Genomic DNA, 19,233 nt, shown 5'->3' with positions numbered 1-19,233 from the left:
CTCTAGCAGTTAGGCTGAATGAATCGTGGTTAAGTCAATACACGAGTGGCTGTGAGCGTTGAAATACTAACCACTTGATTTCAAATTCTTACTGAAGAGGCTGAGTGTCCTCTGTTTGGAGTGGTACTTACTGGACCAGGTTACCCAGTGGGCAGGGCAGTGTGCATCTCAGTGCTACTTAGGATAATTCTTCATTCTCATTTCCTTCTGTTCCCACATAGCAACCTGGTGGCTGCCTATGAGAAAGCAAAGAAGAAGCATCAAAACAAACTGAAGAAGCTGGAGTCTCAGATGATGGCCATGGTGGAGAGACATGAGACCCAAGTGAGGATGCTAAAGCAAAGAATAGCTCTGCTGGAGGAGGAGAACTCAAGGCCTCACACCAATGAAACTTCACTTTAATCGGCACTCAGGCTCCACAGTTCTGTCCGTGGAGGCTAAAGTCTAGCAGGTCGCTGAGGAGAGAGGGGCCCCAGAGGACAGAGTAACCTGTTGGGAGAAGGAGAAAAGGGAAGGTTGGCAGGTAGGTCAGCACTTGGACAATGGAGTGCCCTGGACTCAGCCCTGGGGCGAGTGGCCCTGGGACGTGGTGTAGACTGTATCCAGAGGATCCTGCCCCTCCCCTCCTGGGCTGTGGACGGCGTGGGAACCCCTGCCGTGTGTGTGCTGGCTCCGCAGGTCTTGCTTCTGCTTTCAGCACTGGCTCTATCACTCTCCCACCTTTCTGTTCTGGAACTTGTGCATTGGTGGTATAATCCAGGCATCACCTCTTCAAGATTTTCCATTATTTTTTTCTCTTTTTGATAGACAGCAGCCTTATCTCTGACATCCCTAATTTCTCCTCTTTTCCTTCTCCTTCAGGGGAAAACTGCCCCGGGGGCGGGGGTGCGGAGACAGTGTTCAGCATCTAGAAGAGCTGCTGCTTTGTTTATTGCAATGAGGCTTTGGTTTTCAAGTCCCAGGTATCAACATTTAAGACACAGGCTGTCACTCAGAAGTGTTCTGGGATGTCAAGCACAGGCAAATGGCACACAGGTGTTCCTTACAGTCCCAGATATGTTGAAGCTACAAGTAGAGCAGTTGGGTCTGAACAACTCTGTGTGGGAGAATGAGAACTTCCTTCACCTCTCACTGTGAAAGCAGGGCTAGGCAGGCAGCTCTCTTTAGACTGAGGTTTCCCCCGTCCTGGTGGAGCCTTAGTAACAGCCAAGGCTTGGAGCTGAGAGAATCCCGTTCATACGAGTAAGGGAACTAAACTTTTGTCGGGAGCAGAGACGCATTAGTACTTTCCACCACCCCCGGGCACTACATAATTGCTGTTCTACATGAATCAAAGCTCATCCTCACGAACATGTAGTTAGCTCTGGACCTGCCTCTATTGCTCTAAGGGCAAGAGGCAGGATGCTGAGTAGATGTTTTGCAGGCTACACTCCTCTTACAAAGGGCAGGGGGTGAGGGAAGGGCTGTTGAGGCCTCTTTTTATCCCCCAGAGACACGGTGATGGGTAGCATATGGTGTTTCAACAGGGGAAATTTCAAGCAAAATGCTGACAGGACTGGGCAGGAACAAAGTACCTGAATTCTTTCAGGAAGGTCTTCCATTTTGAAATCAATTCTTCATCCCTTTTCTACTATAACCTTCCCTGTTGCACCTTTCACTTTTTTCAGTTCTTCTGTTGCTGCCATATGCTGACTGATACATCTTAAAGGACCACTTGCCATTTATTCTGTAGCACCTGAAGACCCACCTGAAGTCACCTATGAGAAATACGCCCAATGCCACAGTTCACTATGTTTTGCTTTTGACCAGGTCACTGCATTCACTTCCCCGTGTCCATGAGCTGCTTTCAGAGGGCATGACACAAGTTCCTCAGCCTTCTGCACAATGGGGCAGGACACTCTAGCCACCATCTTGGAAGGCAGAGCAGTTCTATCCCAAAGCAACTACCCTTCTTTCTCAGGCCAGCAGTGAGGCTGCCCCGTATTCAAAAAAAAAAAAAAATCAACTGGTACCAGTGTGAAAGACCCAGCTTTTGGATGCTGTGAAAGTACCCACTGGCTTCTGTCTCTATAAAATTCAGGTAAATTTGTTTCTGTAGAATCAGGTAAACTTGGTTCTTGTGACATTAAGTCAATTTTTACTCTTCGGATAGTTTCGTTTTGTTACAAGGAAAATGATTTGGCTGAAAAGTGTGTGCAAAAAAAGGTGCAACAGATGAAATCATGGTTTTCCCCGTTTTTCCAACATGCCCAGGGAAAACGTCCTCCCTAAGCAAACCGGACTGTGCAAAGCGGGGAACCATTCATGGCTTTCTCTTGTGTGATTGAACAGGTATCAAAACAGATGGATGGTTTTCATTTTTACCAACACTAAAAAGTGTAGCTGATGCAGGACCTCTGTCTACCGTTCTTGTTGCTCCAAGTGAAAACAGAACCTGCTCTTCTAGGGTCATGGAACTCCTCCAGACCTGGGAAGTCTCAGCTCCTACATTATGAGCCCCAGTATTACTGAGCCTGCTTGGCCTCATTTTGAGTTTATACTTCGGCGTAATACTTGCAGATATATGGTGGTTGGGTGAAAACTATTTCCCTGGCAAAACTGTTACTTTTATAAATGTGTAGAATAAAAGCTATTAAATAGTTGATTACCTTTCCTTATATTTTTCACATACTCCCCTAAGACACAGTCCTTGTTGAAGGTGAACCTACGGGCACTTGGTTATTATGTTAATTGCAGGGCTTACTAAAACCGCATTGATTAAATAAATGATTACAGGTGCCTGGATCATTTTCTTTTTTTATAACCTGAATTTTTCTTTTTAAATAGGAGCTGGTTTATATTAACATCTCCATCAGAGGTAAACAGTGATCCTGATTATAACTTGTACAAGGTTAAAAATGTTCACACTTCCATATGTTTGTTTTAATCCTCAGTGGTTAACCCTTTTAGGCAGTCACCTTCGCTGTTCAGAGTTGTCTCTGGCTCTTAGAGAAATAGGCATGAGAAGAAAGGACCCATTTGAAAGTTCCCTTGGAGTATAATTTCCCACTACTACACTGAGGCAAAAATCTCAAGTAAAAGAGACTTCTGTCTGTTGCTGGAGTGCCATCAACACGTGCACCTACCAACCGGATCTGATGTTCTGCCGAACCCCATGTGCACCAGCTACCAAAACTGCCATGGAATTGTAGGCGGTAAGAGTCCCTTTTGAGATTTACACCAGAAGCTACTGATGCTTATGTATCTTATGTGATCAGACAGTGGGGATTTATCGTGTCCTCCCTACCTCAGAGGTACACTAGGTGTTTTATCATTGCCTATGCAGATAGTTAACTGTTGCGTAGTCACTCTCATCTGCTAGCATGTCAGGTTTCTGAAGTTCATATCCATGCTGCCTGAAACTGGAATGGTAGAATAATAAAAAATTAAGTGGCAGTTAAACATAATTGCTCAATCCTCCTGTGAGATAATGCATACCTTACTAAGTCTTCCTCTGAGCCTACAGCAAGACTTTACAGGGCCGTTCCCCTTCTCCAGGGAGGCAGTCCAAGTTAGAGCTGATGAGAATTTCTTTTTAGGATGAGGATAGTAAAGATTTTACTATTCTAAGGAAAACCTGAAATCACAGGAAAGTCTCCTAGTTCCCAGCTGCATATAGATTACATTATTTCAAGTGAAAAAAATGCCTCATAATTACCCGATCTGGGCTGGATTGCCTATGTAGATGGCATGAATTGTCTCCTATGGCCCACAAAAATTATCCTGCAATTATTTTTTAATTCTATCAAATATCTTAAAGCTCTCAAGAGTTTGGGGTATCATGCTTGTGTTTTAAGTGAAGTAATGAGGAAGACTACAGAAGACACCCAAACTTTTATTATTAATGACTTCTGAAAGCCCTAAGCTTTTTCCATAAACTATTTGCAAATGCATAGCTGGGACTATGGCTCATCCATGAAACTAAACTCTCTATAAAGTGAAAAAAGGTCATGTTCCCTAAGTTTACAGCTGCACCTATTTGTAGATGCAGCAAACAGCTTTTAATTAGACAGTTTTTAGAGCCCAAAGGGGGAGAGAATTATGATGATTGAAATTTCTGAATTGAATTTTAATTAGGGTGCATCCTATAGGGTTGCCAAGGATTTTGTGGGTGGGGAGGAAGCATAAGTAACATTTTTGTTTTTCTGCACCACGTGACAGCTTGGTAAAACAACATTGTAAAAAATTCTGAAAAAATCATGTAGCAGTTATTTTTTTATTTCTCCAATGGAATGGCCTAGTTGACAGGAAATGATACTGTTACCACCTTTCACGGAGGCTTGCTGGGCACTACTTTGCAGAGGCATCACTTGTTACAAAACACAAATTATGCCTTTGCTGCACACAATTCTTATTCAAGTCTATCAATCAAAATCCTATAATAGGGGCTTCTCTGGTGGCGCAGTGGTTGAGAGTCCGCCTGCCGATGCAGGGGACACGGGTTCGTGCCCCGGTCCGGGAGGATCCCACGTGCCGCGGAGCGGCTGTGCCCGTGAGCCATGGCCGCTGAGCCTGCGCGTCCGGAGCCTGTGCTCCGCTACGGGAGAGGCCACAACAGTGAGAGGCCCGTGTACCACAAAAAAAAAAAAAAAAAAAAAAAAAAAATCCTATAATAGTTAACTGAAATCGTGTGTTCACATAGGCCGGGCTGAACCTGTCACCTTCTGAAGTTCCTATTTCACACACTTGAAGTTAACTTTCTAACTAACTATACTTGTATTCACTAGGAGATGAATGGGGATGCCTTAGGCTGCCAAACACTAATTTTTCAGAATTGGCACCAGAATTATCAATTAATATAATGCTGGCTGTAGCCACCACAGCATCACTGAGCACTCAATGGCTGTTAAAACATTACGGAAGTAGAAAAGACTACAAGTTGAATAGCAGCTGTTCACGCATTCTCGTTTTTTGCTAATTCTTGTGTAGAGAAAAATAGTTTCGCATACCGACAACTATTTTCGGTGAAGGGTTACGTTGGATAAGTTGTCACATTGCATCTGAGTGAGATTTTGCATAGGACCAAGACAAGAAATCCTTCTGGCCCAGTCATAGCAACTGCTACTGGATCGTCAAGGTTGCTACAAAATCACTTATCCACTAATCAATCATCTGAAATACCAGCTCAGCAGTACAAAGCAAGCTTAGAGACAAAATTCCCTCGTACTGATGACCTGCTTAGTTATCCCAGCTCTACTGTTCACTTTTGCACTTTTTTGCAAATCAGATCCACGTGGAAAATGTTCTGTTTGTAGAACTCATAGTATTCACTTATAGTGCTCATGTCAGGACAGCCATTCGGGAGCCCCTAATCATCTGCTTCTCTTTGAACCCAATGCAAAGATGATGAAACATGTTCACTTTTCTATGTCTAATCAGTTTTTAGACATTGTCAAGACTTACTTTGCATGAGATTTTAGTTTCCTATTATTTGAAAATGTGCTGCTTTTAAGCTGCTTGAATGTACTGTCAGTTGTTAAAGCACATGTGACTAAGTTTGCATTTGTCAGTATTGTTCTACTGTATTAAAGTCTCATTTTAAGGTTGCCCTTTAACACTGTACTATATACCTTGTAATTTTTTCTTCACTTGTATGCTTTAAATGTTTCCAGATGCCTTTAGTTTTAGCTGCTGTAAAATAGCTTTGTGTTACTTGATATAGAATTGTTTAAATAAAACTCCACTTATTTATACAGAGACATTTATAATATTTTACAAACAATCTTATATTCTGAATAAATATTTCTAATTCCATAATGTGCTTTAACTGTATTCACTGAAGGATACGGCTGTCCTGTAATACTGTGTGTCTAACATTTAATGTCAAACATCGCAGGTTTCATAGTTAAATCATGAGCCCTCATCAAAGCGGGAAACTACAAGACAGACTGTATTAGGTCAAAACGGCCAACAAACATCGAAAAGAAACCTCATTTATCGCCAATTTCTACTGGGCTGCCTTTTCAGATTTGGTATGAATGCAGAGTTAGTTATCTATTGAAAGATCTGCATCTTTTTTCCTCTTTAAAAGTTAGTTACTGAAAGAGGGAATATAACGAGCTGGAAAGTCACCCATGCCTCTAAAGAAGGATGGTGAGCAGCTCTGCAAGGTGTCTGATGTTGTTAGAATATTACTACAGTGTTGTCGGTTCTCATTATCAAAGCAGAGTACCTTCGACAGTAAGAGCATAACACCTTGGTTACTCTCCTTTCTTAAAATCTTAAATAAAAATTGCTATCATACAGCTGCAGTCTCTAGTAGAGAAGAATGTATTTCTCTGACCCCTGAGATCCAAGGACTGGCAAGCATTCTATTTAGAAAACCAGGCTCTAATACAAATTGGAGAACTGTTGGATTTTATGTATCTAATTAACTCACAATATAACCTTGCTTTAAAAATCAACAACCAAACCGTAAACTGAGATGGAGAATACATACCAGTTTTCATTTTTGCAGAGACGACACTCTACCCTTAATATTTCCTCCTATCATATAAACATACCTTTATCTCATACTTGTCATTTTTTTAATGGTCCAGAGAGATGCAGCCAAAATATGAGCATCTTGCAACCTACAACAAGTATCAGTAGCAGAAGCCAGGTTAAGGTAGTAATTAAAACTGCCCAAGCAGCAAAATTTATTGATATTGCACTACAAAGAGTAAATTTAACATGATAATGTTTTTACAGAAAGCCAATATTTGATCGATCAACTGTAAAAATGTTTTAAAATACAAAGGAAACCTTCCATCATTCAAACCGTATTTAAGATAGAAGGTTTCTCATTTCTCAAATAGTGTTATTTACATCAAAAGCTTTCAAAAAGAGCATAACTGTTAAGACACAGGACTTTGTTCATTTTCTCAGTGGAGAATACAGCTGGCATTTCTAGTCAACTTTGGAAGTGCAGTAATCCTGCAAACATTTAAACTCCTGATTCATAAACATGAGTCACTGGAAATCCTTTACTTATGATAGACACACTCAATATAAGTGAAAAATCAATAGAAGTAAAATCCTTATCCTTTCATTAACACCGAGGGGAAAAGAGAAAACTATTCAGTCAGAATGTAATAAGCCCTGAAAACACAATAAGTAATACCACTCTAAAGGTTATCAATTCATTGAACTATAAGGTGCACCAACAAGGTTGATTCTGGGGTTCCTTTTCTGCTTTCCCTAAATGTTTCACAATCAAAACAAGCACCAAAAACTTCATTACTACCATAGACAGAATCACTCCAATGGTTTACTTACACAGTCTTTCTCGAAACATTAAAATGCCCTAGAAGGTAAAGTAATAAAATGCTGCTGTAATTAAGGTAAAATGTAAATGTTAAATCATTTTACATGAGACAAAAATTATTGCTGAATAAAGTTTACAAACCTATTTAGTTATCGCATTGACTCTAAAGTTCAGTTTTCTCAAGTGGAATATCATGTTTAGCAAAACCATTTCATCAATTTTTTTCTACCAGATTTTGTCAGTCCGTGACTCAGCATAAATATCTTCACCTTTTTCAGACTAAAACCTACCCCCAAGAAAACTGTTTTAAGACTACGTATGTTCCATGAACATTACCTAGTCTCCACAGCATCAAAGACACTTCAAATCTTGTTTTGGAAATAGGCAGGAAATATAAAGAAATCAATTCTTATTCCCTTTCCCATCCAAACTAAACTGTATGCCCTTATTTTGATGGTCACTTTAGTTTACACATGAACCATAATTCCATTTGATTAATCATTTTATTCTGAAATAACACTTTTAAATTTTCATTAAACAGGTAAAATTAAAAATCTGAGTTGTATGAATCAATATTTAGCAAAGATGAATTTTTATAAAGTATTAAGCTAATGAGCAAACTTCAAAAACAATTAGAAAAAATATGTATATTGTGCACATATATATACACAAATATATGTATATGCAAAATAGTTCATGGTTTTATTTTCCTTCCCTATTTATTACTGAAGAAAAACAGTTTATAATATTTATAAAATGGAAGTCAGGTTACCTGTCTCCTGTCCTAACTTTGAAATGAAATTAGCAAAAAAGTAAAATTAAAGAATCAGTTCTTTGGGCTCTCGCATTTGAAATTAAAAGGTACTTGTGCAAGATCCAAACACAAACCTAAAATGACCACCAGAGACAGCAGTGCCCTAGGACAGTAGTGAAATGCACAAAGAAACTCTGCAGATAGGTCTTTTGTGCTTTTCTATCAGTGCATATCGTATGTGTTAAGACATGAAGAGTACGGCTACTCATTTGTTCCAAAAGTATTCAATACTAACACATCTAACTAACCAAACTGCTGAGGAATAGTTACTACCTTTCTCAATTTCATTCACAGTTGAGAACCTTTGCTTCCATTTCCTGCCATCCACAATCTATTCCTAAATATCACAAAAGCATAGTAAGCGAAGATACCATTTTACAAAGATCTAGCTAATATCTTAAAGCTTAAGAAATGACTAACAATGAAGATTTGTGCCAAAAATGTCTCACACCATCGTTTGCAGCTATAGATTGTTTTAGAAACTCAGATTCAATTCATTGTAAGTACACTAAAATGTTACATCCTGTCAAAAAGTCCACAGCCGAAGAATGTTAACTGAGACCTCTCAAAGACCAGCAGAATACTGCCCATTTTGTCCTAGAACTACACAGAAGTTTCCTTTGTTCCCAAACCAATGTGACAGCTACCTGCATGAGACTAAAATAAAATAGCACAGGCATCCACAGCCCTCCTAACTGCTCATGGCCCAACGGTCAAAGTTAAGATGCAATCACTGCTTGTAAATTCCCACAGGGGCAGATACACCATAGGGATGCATCACAAGAAAAAAAAAAAGATTCTTTTACCGAAAGAGAAAAACCAACATGGGGTGGGCACTGAGGGGGCGGGGGGGAGTAGGGACAGGGTACAGGTGGCATGGGACAGACTCAATGGCCGCTTCCTGATCAGTCACCCCAGAAATGGGATTAAGAAACAACAGGTCTTCAAACAGCACTCACCGGACAGAGGCCAATAACCAAAAGAACACCCAAACACCAAAAAAGCATCAAGTATATGTTCAGGGCCTTATTCTTCCACTGGACTGAAGGATTAAAGGCTACTAACAGGAGGGTCCACGCAAAACAAAGTTACAAACATAGGCAGTTAACTTCTGCTTTCAGTCCCTTTCCCAGAGCACACTTGACCAGCACTACACAGCTAATGCAACCTTGTTAAGGTTAATTCCTCTTAGATTGTGCTTTCAAGCTACCATAGCTAGACCATGCCCTCTGCTAACAACAGAAGACCCAAGACAAATGAAATCTCTTTACTGGTGATTTCATAAGGAACCCAGATTAAAGAGTCAATTATGAACGTTTTCTCAAGGTAAAACTTTCATAATTTATCGTTTTTTGTTTACACTTCTCTGTACCTTATGTTAAAGTCTGAGCAACAAAGCTGGTGGAAGCCAACCCTTCAAGTCCACTCCCAGGCAGGGGAGGTAGCTTTACTCTGTTCCCTAGCTACAGACCACCAATTCAGTAATAAATACTGTCTGCAACAGGAAACTAGACGGAAAGCATCACTATTCAGGACAAATATATGGCTACCATGTGAAGTGACTATGACACACAGCTGATTACGGCTGTCTGTACTCTGGGTTGCGTTCCTGTAAGAAAGCCATGTACTTCTAATCAGCATAGGAAGGACCAGACTCCCAAACTGATCATTAAAGTGAGAAAAATTACGTTAGATTTACTGGATTGCTTGGCAACCATACTTAGAAAAAATTATACCCAGAGCCAGAAAACACTTGGTAATGGCCACATATATTAGACTCTGCTTGGGCTAGGCAATGATCACATTTCTAGCCTCGTGCATCATACAGCACTCAATAATTGATTTTATCTTCTAAAATTTCTTCTTCATGCTTTCTTTGCCCAGCAACTATAGCTATCTTCTTCCTTCAGGGCACTTTTATTCTATAATAATAAACCTATCATATTTTTTGAAACTGCAATCCAGAACTCTACTTTAAAGCATGAGACAGAACCTACACTGTCCATCTGCAATCTGCCATCTTTATGACAGAGGAGTACAAACTTCAAGAGCAACTCAATTCTAAGAAAAAGATGCTGAGAAAGCCCATCATAATCTCATTTTTAGAATTCTTGGCAACTGTACAAATATATCTTAAAGTCTACGGGCAGAATACAAAGTAAGGAACTCTAGGCTTTACCAAATGATCAGGAATAAAGTTTAACAAAACTGTTACTTACTATAACACCCGTTTACCTAGAGACAGGTACTTACAGGGTATTGATACCTTCAGACAGAACAAGACTTTGTCCTGCTCACCATTAATCTAAAGTTACAGTGACACGTGAGCCCCCTTCCCCAGGCTAGAAAATATCCAAGTCAGAATTGCTAGGTAACACTTATTTTTCTTCAATCAGAAAAATGTTAACAAATCTGACCTTTTAACTATGATTAATATGCGAAGAAAACACTGCCTCAGGGAATACAAAGACAATAGATGTCAATCAAAACAAAATCTCTGAGTGGGCAGAGGGAGGTCCACTGGTACAAAAATAAAGATAAAAAGCCAAGAGATGTCATCAGAGTAAGAAAAATAACTCGGCAAAAAGTCTAATTTTTTAACTGACTTTGCTCCTTACTGTTCAAGTTAACTGTTGGAAGCAAACAAAAAAAAAGGTGAGGGAATACGTGATGAAATGTTTTTTATGTACATATGCAGTCAGACCTGAACTTTTCTAAAGACTACCACAATGTATTAAGTTTTATAGAAAAATTTAATCCTGTGGAAGGATGCTATTCACTTAGATTTGAGGAGTTTTTGGATATTAACATACAAATTACTAAAGACTTAAAAGACAAAATACCAACCCAATCTCATAGCATAAAATTTTGTTATACATCTTCATCATCTGTACTTACTAATTGATACGTAATAGAAAAATAAGGATATCCATGTTCAAAGCAGCAAGCAGTGACCACCATTCCTTTACAGCACAGGAAACTCACCTTTATATATAACCATGAAAAAGCAACTTAATTTTCAAACATCTTCATTCAAATTTCACCCATGCTAAAAGAGCTCTATTAGGTTCTCACACTTCCCCAAATGCTCATGTCTCAGGAGAGCATCACGGTTTGTAATTCTAAAACCATTCATTTGCTATTTCTGAACAAAAATTTTGAAAGCATGTAAACCATACCCCTTTCTTCTGGATTACAATGGTTAAGTACAAAAACAATTCATTGAACATCTTACAAATCACTACAGTTACACATAAAAGCACCTAAGAAATTTTAAAAAATAAAAGATTCACAGTGCACTGAACCTTGGAACATATAAGGCTGGAACATAAGAACACTGAAAAAGTGGATTTGAAAGACCTGTTCTCTCAAAGACATAAAACATAATGAAGCCAACCCAACACTTTTCTCATCTAGCTTCTTAAAACGCAGCACACAGAAGTAAAGTACTGCATATTCAGCACTCTCCTTTATCACTTGATTTCTTCAAACCATGCTAAAATTTCTCAATCGAGAAAGCTAGTTCTATGCTAAGCATGGCCTTTCTCAAGGTAACCTGAACACTGAGAAACTTAATACACAGGTTTGAGGGAATAAGTATAGCAGAAGTACATAAAACATGTACATCCAACTTATACATTTTCTGCATAGTTAAGTCACATCACACACATAAACTTTAAATCGCATCTTTTAACATTTTTTTAAATCTCAAACTGTCAAGAGAGCTAAAAGCCTCAAGTTACCGAAGTTCCATTCCAACAAGACCCTTATTTTGTTCCACCCACAGTGCATTAAATGAAGCAGCACAACAGCAATAATATTTAACCATAGTTAAACTACCATTATCGAAAAGAGATCATCTGTTGGTTCCTGAAAAGGCTCAACACCATTGGAGGCCATACTTCTGGTAACTAATCTCTTCTGCTTTAGTATCGAGAGCTGAAAGTTCCAACTTGAGGCACCAGAAAGACTGACCAAAGCACTCACTTAAAAAGGGAAAACCCCTACAAAATCACTAAAAATTAAAGTTTCCAGATGGCAGTAAATGAGTGAAAATGGTTTACCTGCCAGGCAAACAGTTTTCACTGTTTCTGTTCATAATTTAACAGAAATCTGGAATGCTGGGACCAACTAAAAATATGGCTCAAGGAGACCCAAGCAAAGCAGCTGTATTTTTGGAAAGAACAGTTAAGAGCTTCCTAATGCAATCATATAATGCATTTTTAAAAGGTCACAGAAGGATTCACAAATTTGTCACATTAAAAGATGCAGGATTGTGAGTAACCTAATTCTAAACACACTGCTATAACTGAATTATCCTGCTTAGCACCAGGAGGGTGACACTTGTATTAATAAATAGAATTTCTCCTTTAAAATCAAGCCATTGAAAAGCTAAAGCAAATTAATACCAAGTGAACTCCTTACAATAGCACTTCTTCTGAAAGTCCCACCGGGTTAAATAGAACCCCTATTAAATAGGCTATCTATACAGAATAAAGACTTCTACAATAAAATTTACAAGCAGAGATATATTTTGTGGATACCACATGTAAAAAAGATTTTTAAAACCCACATGACAGAAGCACACGCACGCATATGCTCACTCTCCCCCCAACCCCCAAAGAAACACCTTCAATGAGGTTAGAAGCAGCCCAAACACTAAAGCCCCTTAAAGCCCTGGTGATTGTCCTCAATTATATAGCTAAAATCCTTCTTTAAATGGGCACTGCCATCCTTATTTGGATTTAAGAATCCTAAAGGAGCAAAATATATTCCTAGGAGTGAATTACACACGTTACTTCCGTGTTCTGATCCTCCCCTAGTGAAATGCTTTATCTGTACTTGGGTAAACTGCATACCCTTCCCTTTGGCTCCATCATCTAGGGGCTTCATGCTAATAAAAGTGTGTCAGTCTGTGCTACTACTGCAAATTGGAACCTAATATAACATCAGTTTCCAGACATCAACACTGAGATGCAATGTAAAACCTAATAATGTCAGTATTCCATACATATTTACACAACTTAATACAGAATAAAGTTTCATAAGAACAAAATCATCGTATGATACTAAGGGGCTGGCAGCAGGATGGTGCAGATGTGACCAAAGCAGTTTCGGGGTCCCAGCCCCCGTGCTCTCTCCCCACTACCCTCTCTCCGCGGTCTCCCAGGTTCACTGACTGCACACAGCACAATTCAAAATTAGAGCATCAACTCCCCGCCCAACCAACTCAGTCCCTCTCCAGGCTGAGGACTTTGTCCTTTAATGAAGTGCTGAGAGTTCATTTTGAACATGAACATTGTATAGCAGATGCTGACTCTAAATAAAACCTTAACAAAACTCCTAGCAGAGGAGGATCAGAAAACCTAAGTGGTTAGAAGCAGAGATAGGCACAAAATGCCACCAAAGCAGATGACCTGCAATCTTGACTTCTGTGACATTTCAGCTCTTGTATTCATTTAATAATTGTGTATTTTAAGTTTCTTTTAAAATTTTCAACATAAGGAAACTAGTAGTATCAATACAATCACTGTAATGGGTTGATGGAGCATTCCCATTAACTTAGCTATTAGTGATGACTCAAACACTATTTTCTTGACCAGAATACAAAATAAAAACCATAATCACACAGAAAAAAATGCCCTCATAAAAAGCAACTTAAATTCATTAGCCAAACACTGAAAAGGTACGTATGTATAAAAAGTTATAACTGCATTTACAGTGCAAACTCATGTTTCTTTCTACTCTCTCTCCTGCACATAGAACATCTCTTCAGAAACATCATTGCCTCCCTGCATTTCTTTAAAACACCTGAGAAAGGTAAGGCTCAAAGAGACACCCACTGAAATGCAACAAGTCTCTGATCTTGGAACTTCCACAACACATTTGTTGCTATCAAAGGTCCAAGATTTTCATTATAGCATTATGGTCAAACTTGAAACTCAAAAAGGCTCTGGATGAAAAGGGGAACTTGCAACGTCCATTACATGCCACAGACTGGCCCTCGGCATGTTCTAGCAACTGGTCTTCACCGGAGCAAGGTAAGTCATATACAGCATCTGCTTTAAAAACAAAATAAATAAGCTCAGTAACAGTAAGAAATCAAATCTTGCCCTTCACCTTTTGTTATAAAGGAATCCATGTGCAGTATACATTCATCTCCCCACACTCTAAATCTAACCTAAGTAGAACCACCAAGATATCTTCCTTTCCCTAAACTGGTACTCAAGTGAATTTCTAATCTATTATTGCTTATTCCAAACAAACATTCAAAATCTTAATCTCAGCCTTTATTTTAAGACCCTTAATATTCACCTGCTTTCAAAAATGGGCATACCTAGGGACTTCCCTGGTGGTGCAGTGGTTAAGAATCCGCCTGCCAATGCAGGGGATACGGGTTCGAGCCCTGGTCCAGGAAGATCCCCCACATGCCACGGAGCAACTAAGCCCGTGCGCCACAACTACTGAGCCTGCAAGCCACAACCACTGAGCCCACATGCCACAACTACTGAAGCCAGCGCGCCTAGAGCCCGTGTTCCACAACGAGAAGCCACTGCAATGAGAAACACGTACACTGCAATGAAGAGTAGCCCCTGCTCACCACAACTAGAGAAAGCCCGTGTGCAGCAACGAAGACTCAACACAGCCAAAAATAAATTAATTTTTTTAAAAACTGGGCATACCTTTGTTTACCACCTTTATTTGTATTTTGTGCCAACATAAGGGGAGCTTCTTGACAGAGATCAAAATGTAAACATTATAAAGATTATAATTACAATGTAAGATCTGTAAAGATTCCAATTCTAGAAAAATAAAGCTGGAGGTTATCAAATCTTCAGGGAGTATGTCAACCTAAAGAAAAAATCCAAATTTTCAAAATCATAGTACAACAGAACTCCAACTTATCGGGGCTTTTTTTTTCCCCTTAAAGTAGAACAGGGACCTGACCAGGAAAGTAGGTTTGGAATAGACACCAAAGGTTGATGCAGAAATAAAGTCTGATATGAGGTTTCCCAGGATAAGAACACTTTTATACTCCCTTCTCAAGACAACTCAAAATTTTATATATCTGAATCATGCCTAACTAAGTTGGATATACATTATACTGTGCCCTCTTTAATGTTCCTAAACATATGGCTTTTTAAAGATTTTGTGAAATAATTGATTTCTGAAGTTACATTACTTCAACTATCAGCCTATCATGCCCACACCACCTAAGGTGGCCAGAAAAGTCCAACTAAGAGGAATTCTACCACCATAACTTAATGATAGTTCCAACTTCTTACACTTAATTTTCCAAAACAGGGTTAAAGGATCTCTATCTCTGTTTTTTTCCTGGACGTGCCACAGGCATGTGTGATCTTAGTTCCCTAACCAGGGATCGAACCCACATTCCCTGCATTGGAAGCATGGAGTCTTAACCACTGGACCACCAGGGAAGTCCCCAAAGCATCTCTTTTAAAATAGCTTCTATCTTGCTTAAATCATAAACAGTAATGCAAGAAAATATAATTATAATGCTTTTCAATTCTTAGGAGTTTTCTATATGAAAGCCTTAAATCTAGATGGTAAATAAATGCTTACCTACTGCACAGAGAATTTCATACCATTCAAAACAGCACCGAAGAAAAAAACAGCCTATTGCACTTCCAAATGACATCTATTAAATCAGTATTTACAGAGAGCTTTCTACATTCCTCAACATTACTTTCCAAATCAGATCACACACCTACTCTCCACAACTGAGGATGGAGAAGTTCCAAATGTCATTTTAATAAACGCTATCCTTAGTACCATCTTAACAAGTTGATCATTACCTCAAGTAAGGGGGAAATGTTTCCCTTCTGAAGTTAGCACTCCCCTTACATATATGTGAGAATGAGGTTTCTCCTCACCATTATGTTACTTGGGTCTACTCCCTGTCTAACCCTTAAGCAATTATTTATTTATTTACAATATTCACGCACAGCACCAAGGCTTCACATTCGCAAAAGAAATAGCACAGTGAAAGGGCAAATAATTTAAATAAATTTATTTTAGCCAGTTTCATATTTAGAGAACTTGACCATATATATGAACTCTCTACAGACCATGTGCAACTCTTTCAGCTTATCTATCACAGTTCGTCATGCACCACTAAAATCAAGGTTACTTCAAAACCAAACCAAATCCCAACCAGCAGAAATTTTAAAAAGAAAATGACTTGCCTGTTTCAAAAGTATCCTGAAGCTTTCGTGGATGAAGTTTTTTTTCACATTTCTATTAAAAAACACAAACACACAACATACCATCTCCAGTTATTTCAATTATAAATAAGGAGATATAGTATCAAATTTCTCAGGAAGAGAATTAAACCATATAATCACCATGCCCACCTTGCATTGGTATTTTTAATTTTATTTTTATTTTTTTAAGCCTAAAACTGTTTTTAGCTCTTGATTACACATACAATATGGAAACACCAGAAAACAAGAAAATTATTCATTAAATTTCTCAACCCAGAGATAATTACTATTAACATTCCAGTACATCTTTCCAGCTTTTTTCTATGAAGATATGTGTGAATGTATTTTCATATGATTATGTAACAAACAGAATTATTCTACACATAGTATTCTATAACCCACTTTTTATTTTTTAACATCTTTATTGGAGTATAATTGCTTTACAATGGTGTGTTAGTTTCTGCTTTATAACAAAGTGAATCAGCTATACATATACATATATCCCCATATCTCCCCCCTCTTGCGTCTCCTTCCCACCCTCCCTATCCCACCCATCTAAGTGGACACAAAGCACTGAGCTGATCTCCCTGTGCTATGCGGCTGTTTCCCACTAGCTCTCTATTTTACATTTGGTAGTGTATATATGTCCATGCCACTCTCTCACTTCATCTCAGCTTACCCTTCCCACTCCCCGTGTCCTCAAGTCCATTCTCTACGTCTGCGTCATTATTCCTGTCCTGCCCCTAGGTTCTTCAGAACCACATTTTTTTTTTTTTAAGATTCCATATATATGTGTTAGCATACAGTATTTGTTTTTCTCTTTGACTTACTTCACTCTGTATGACAGACTCTAGGTCCACCCACCTCACTACAAATAACTCAATTTCGTTTCTTTTTATGGCTGAGTAATATTCCATTGTATATATGTACCACATCTTTATCCATTCATCTGCTGATGGACACTTAGGTTGCTTCCATGTCCTGGCTATTGTAAACAGAACTGCAATAACACTTTGGTACATGACTCTTTTTGAATTATTGTTTTCTCAGGGTTTATGCCCAGTAGTGGGATTGCTGGGTCATATGGTAGTTCTATTTTTAGTTTTTTAAGGAACCTCCATACTGTTCTCCATAGTGGCTGTATCAATTTACATTCCCACCAACAGTGCAAGAGGGTTCCCTTTTCTCCACACCCTCTCCAGCATTTATTGTTTGTAGATTTTTTGATGATGACCATTCTGACCAGTGTGAGGTGATACCTCATTGTAGTTTTTTGCCTTTGCCCTGCAGGATCTTTTTTTTTTTTTTTAACATCTTTATTAGAGTATAATTGCTTTACAATGGTGTTATTAGTTTCGGCTTTATAACAAAGTGAATCAGCTATACATATGATTAGTGATGCTGAGCATCCTTTCATGTGTTTGTTGGCAATCTGTATATTTTCTTAGGAGAAATATCTGTTTAGGTCTTCTGCCCATTTTTGGATTGGATTGTTTGTTTTTTTAAATATTGAGCCGCATCAGCTGCTTGTAAATTTTGGAGATTAATCCTTTGTCAGTTGCTTCATTTGCAAATATTTTCTCCCATTCTGAGGGTTGTCTTTTTGTCTTGTTTATGTTTTCCTTTGCTGTGCAAAAGCTTTTAAGTTTCATTAGGTCCCATTTGTTTATTTTTGTTTCCATTTCTCTAGGAGGTGGGTCAAAAAGGATATAACCCACTTTTTAAATGTATATACTATGAACATATTCCTTTTTCAATAAATACAAATCTACATCATCACTTTTAATGACTACATGGTAGTCTATGGCATAGATCTACGATATTGCATTTAGTATTATCTTCTTGGATATTTAGATTGTTTCCATGTTTTCATAATTAAGAGCAATGGAGTGAATATTCTTTAAATTTCTCTTCTAGGGAAACAAGGTAAGAACTTTTTCAGGCTTTCAATATAGCCAAACTACTCTCTAGGAGGCTGTACCAATTAGCAATTCTTAAGGGCTCTCAATATTCTCAATACATAAGTGGCTATCTTTTCATCTTTGCCAATCTAATGAGGAAAAGTGGCATCCTGTTTTAATTTACTTTCTTTGATTACACATTTATACATTTATCAGTCACTTTTAGTTCTTCCCTTATAAGCTGTTCATATACTTGTTCTCCATCATTAACTTTAAGAACTTATAAAAAATTTATTCAAGTTCTTTTAGACAAATGTGAGAGTCATTTGTGAAGTTCCCCCCAAAAAATCAAGGATTTTGATTGGTATTGAATTAAATCTATGTATTAATTTGAGGAGAATTAACATTTGTATAGTACTATCATTTTAATCTGTCCAGCTTTTGTTAGGGACAGATGTTGAATTAGATTAAAAGCCTTCTGACCATCTATTAAGACTCTTCTTTGTTCTTGTCACTATTTCTACCAGAGTGGAGTACAATAATAGTAAAGGGCAAGTAGTCTAACAGTAAACTGATCTTTAACATGTGCTTGCTAGTGGAATCAATACACCCCAAGTTAAATCAACAGCACCTAGGGAATTCAAGGAAAATACTTTTGTTAAAAACTTGAAATTACTATTATCACCCACTGTTAAAGAAAGAAAAATAGGTGAAGATACAATAAGAAAATCCAACATAGAAATACCAGGACTGGGACTTCCCTGGTGGTGCAGTGGTTAAGAATCTGCCTGCCAATGCAGAGGACACAGGTTCGATCCCTGGTCCGGGAAGATCCCACATGCCACGGAGCAACTAAGCCCGTGTGCCACAACTACTGAGGCCACAAGCCACAACTACTGAAGCCCGCACACCTAGAGCCCACGCTCCGCAGCAAAGAAGCCACCACAATGAGCAGCCCGCACACCACAACAAACAGTAGCCCCCGCTCACTGCAACTAGAGGAAGCCT

The 19,233-nt window shown here is 38.5% G+C and overlaps 2 protein-coding genes across 4 annotated transcripts in view; one reads left to right on the top strand and one right to left on the bottom strand.

The window, feature by feature from the left end:
* The window catches only part of MCC (MCC regulator of WNT signaling pathway), a 443,929-nt gene extending 438,197 nt beyond the window's left edge, over positions 1-5,732 (top strand). Inside the window, 1 exon segment of the mRNA XM_032626783.1 lies at positions 222-5,732. Coding sequence (XP_032482674.1) covers positions 222-402 — 181 coding nt within the window. The 3' untranslated portion in view covers positions 403-5,732.
* A 920-nt stretch (positions 5,733-6,652) lies between these two features.
* DCP2 (decapping mRNA 2) overlaps positions 6,653-19,233 on the bottom strand; it is a 58,012-nt gene continuing 45,431 nt past the window's right edge. For all 3 annotated transcript variants that reach the window (XM_032626779.1, XM_032626780.1, XM_032626782.1), the window contains 2 exons: positions 16,307-16,358; positions 6,653-14,158 (listed from right to left, as the gene is read on the bottom strand). In XM_032626779.1, coding sequence (XP_032482670.1) covers positions 13,995-14,158; positions 16,307-16,358 — 216 coding nt within the window. In that variant the 3' untranslated portion in view covers positions 6,653-13,994. The remainder of the gene's footprint in view (positions 14,159-16,306; positions 16,359-19,233) is intronic.

This window comes from Phocoena sinus, chromosome 3 (genome assembly GCF_008692025.1).
Source record: "Phocoena sinus isolate mPhoSin1 chromosome 3, mPhoSin1.pri, whole genome shotgun sequence".
Lineage (NCBI taxonomy): Eukaryota > Metazoa > Chordata > Mammalia > Artiodactyla > Phocoenidae > Phocoena > Phocoena sinus.
Note: the sequence above shows the minus strand (reverse complement) of the source record. Positions and strands in the feature narration are given on the sequence as shown.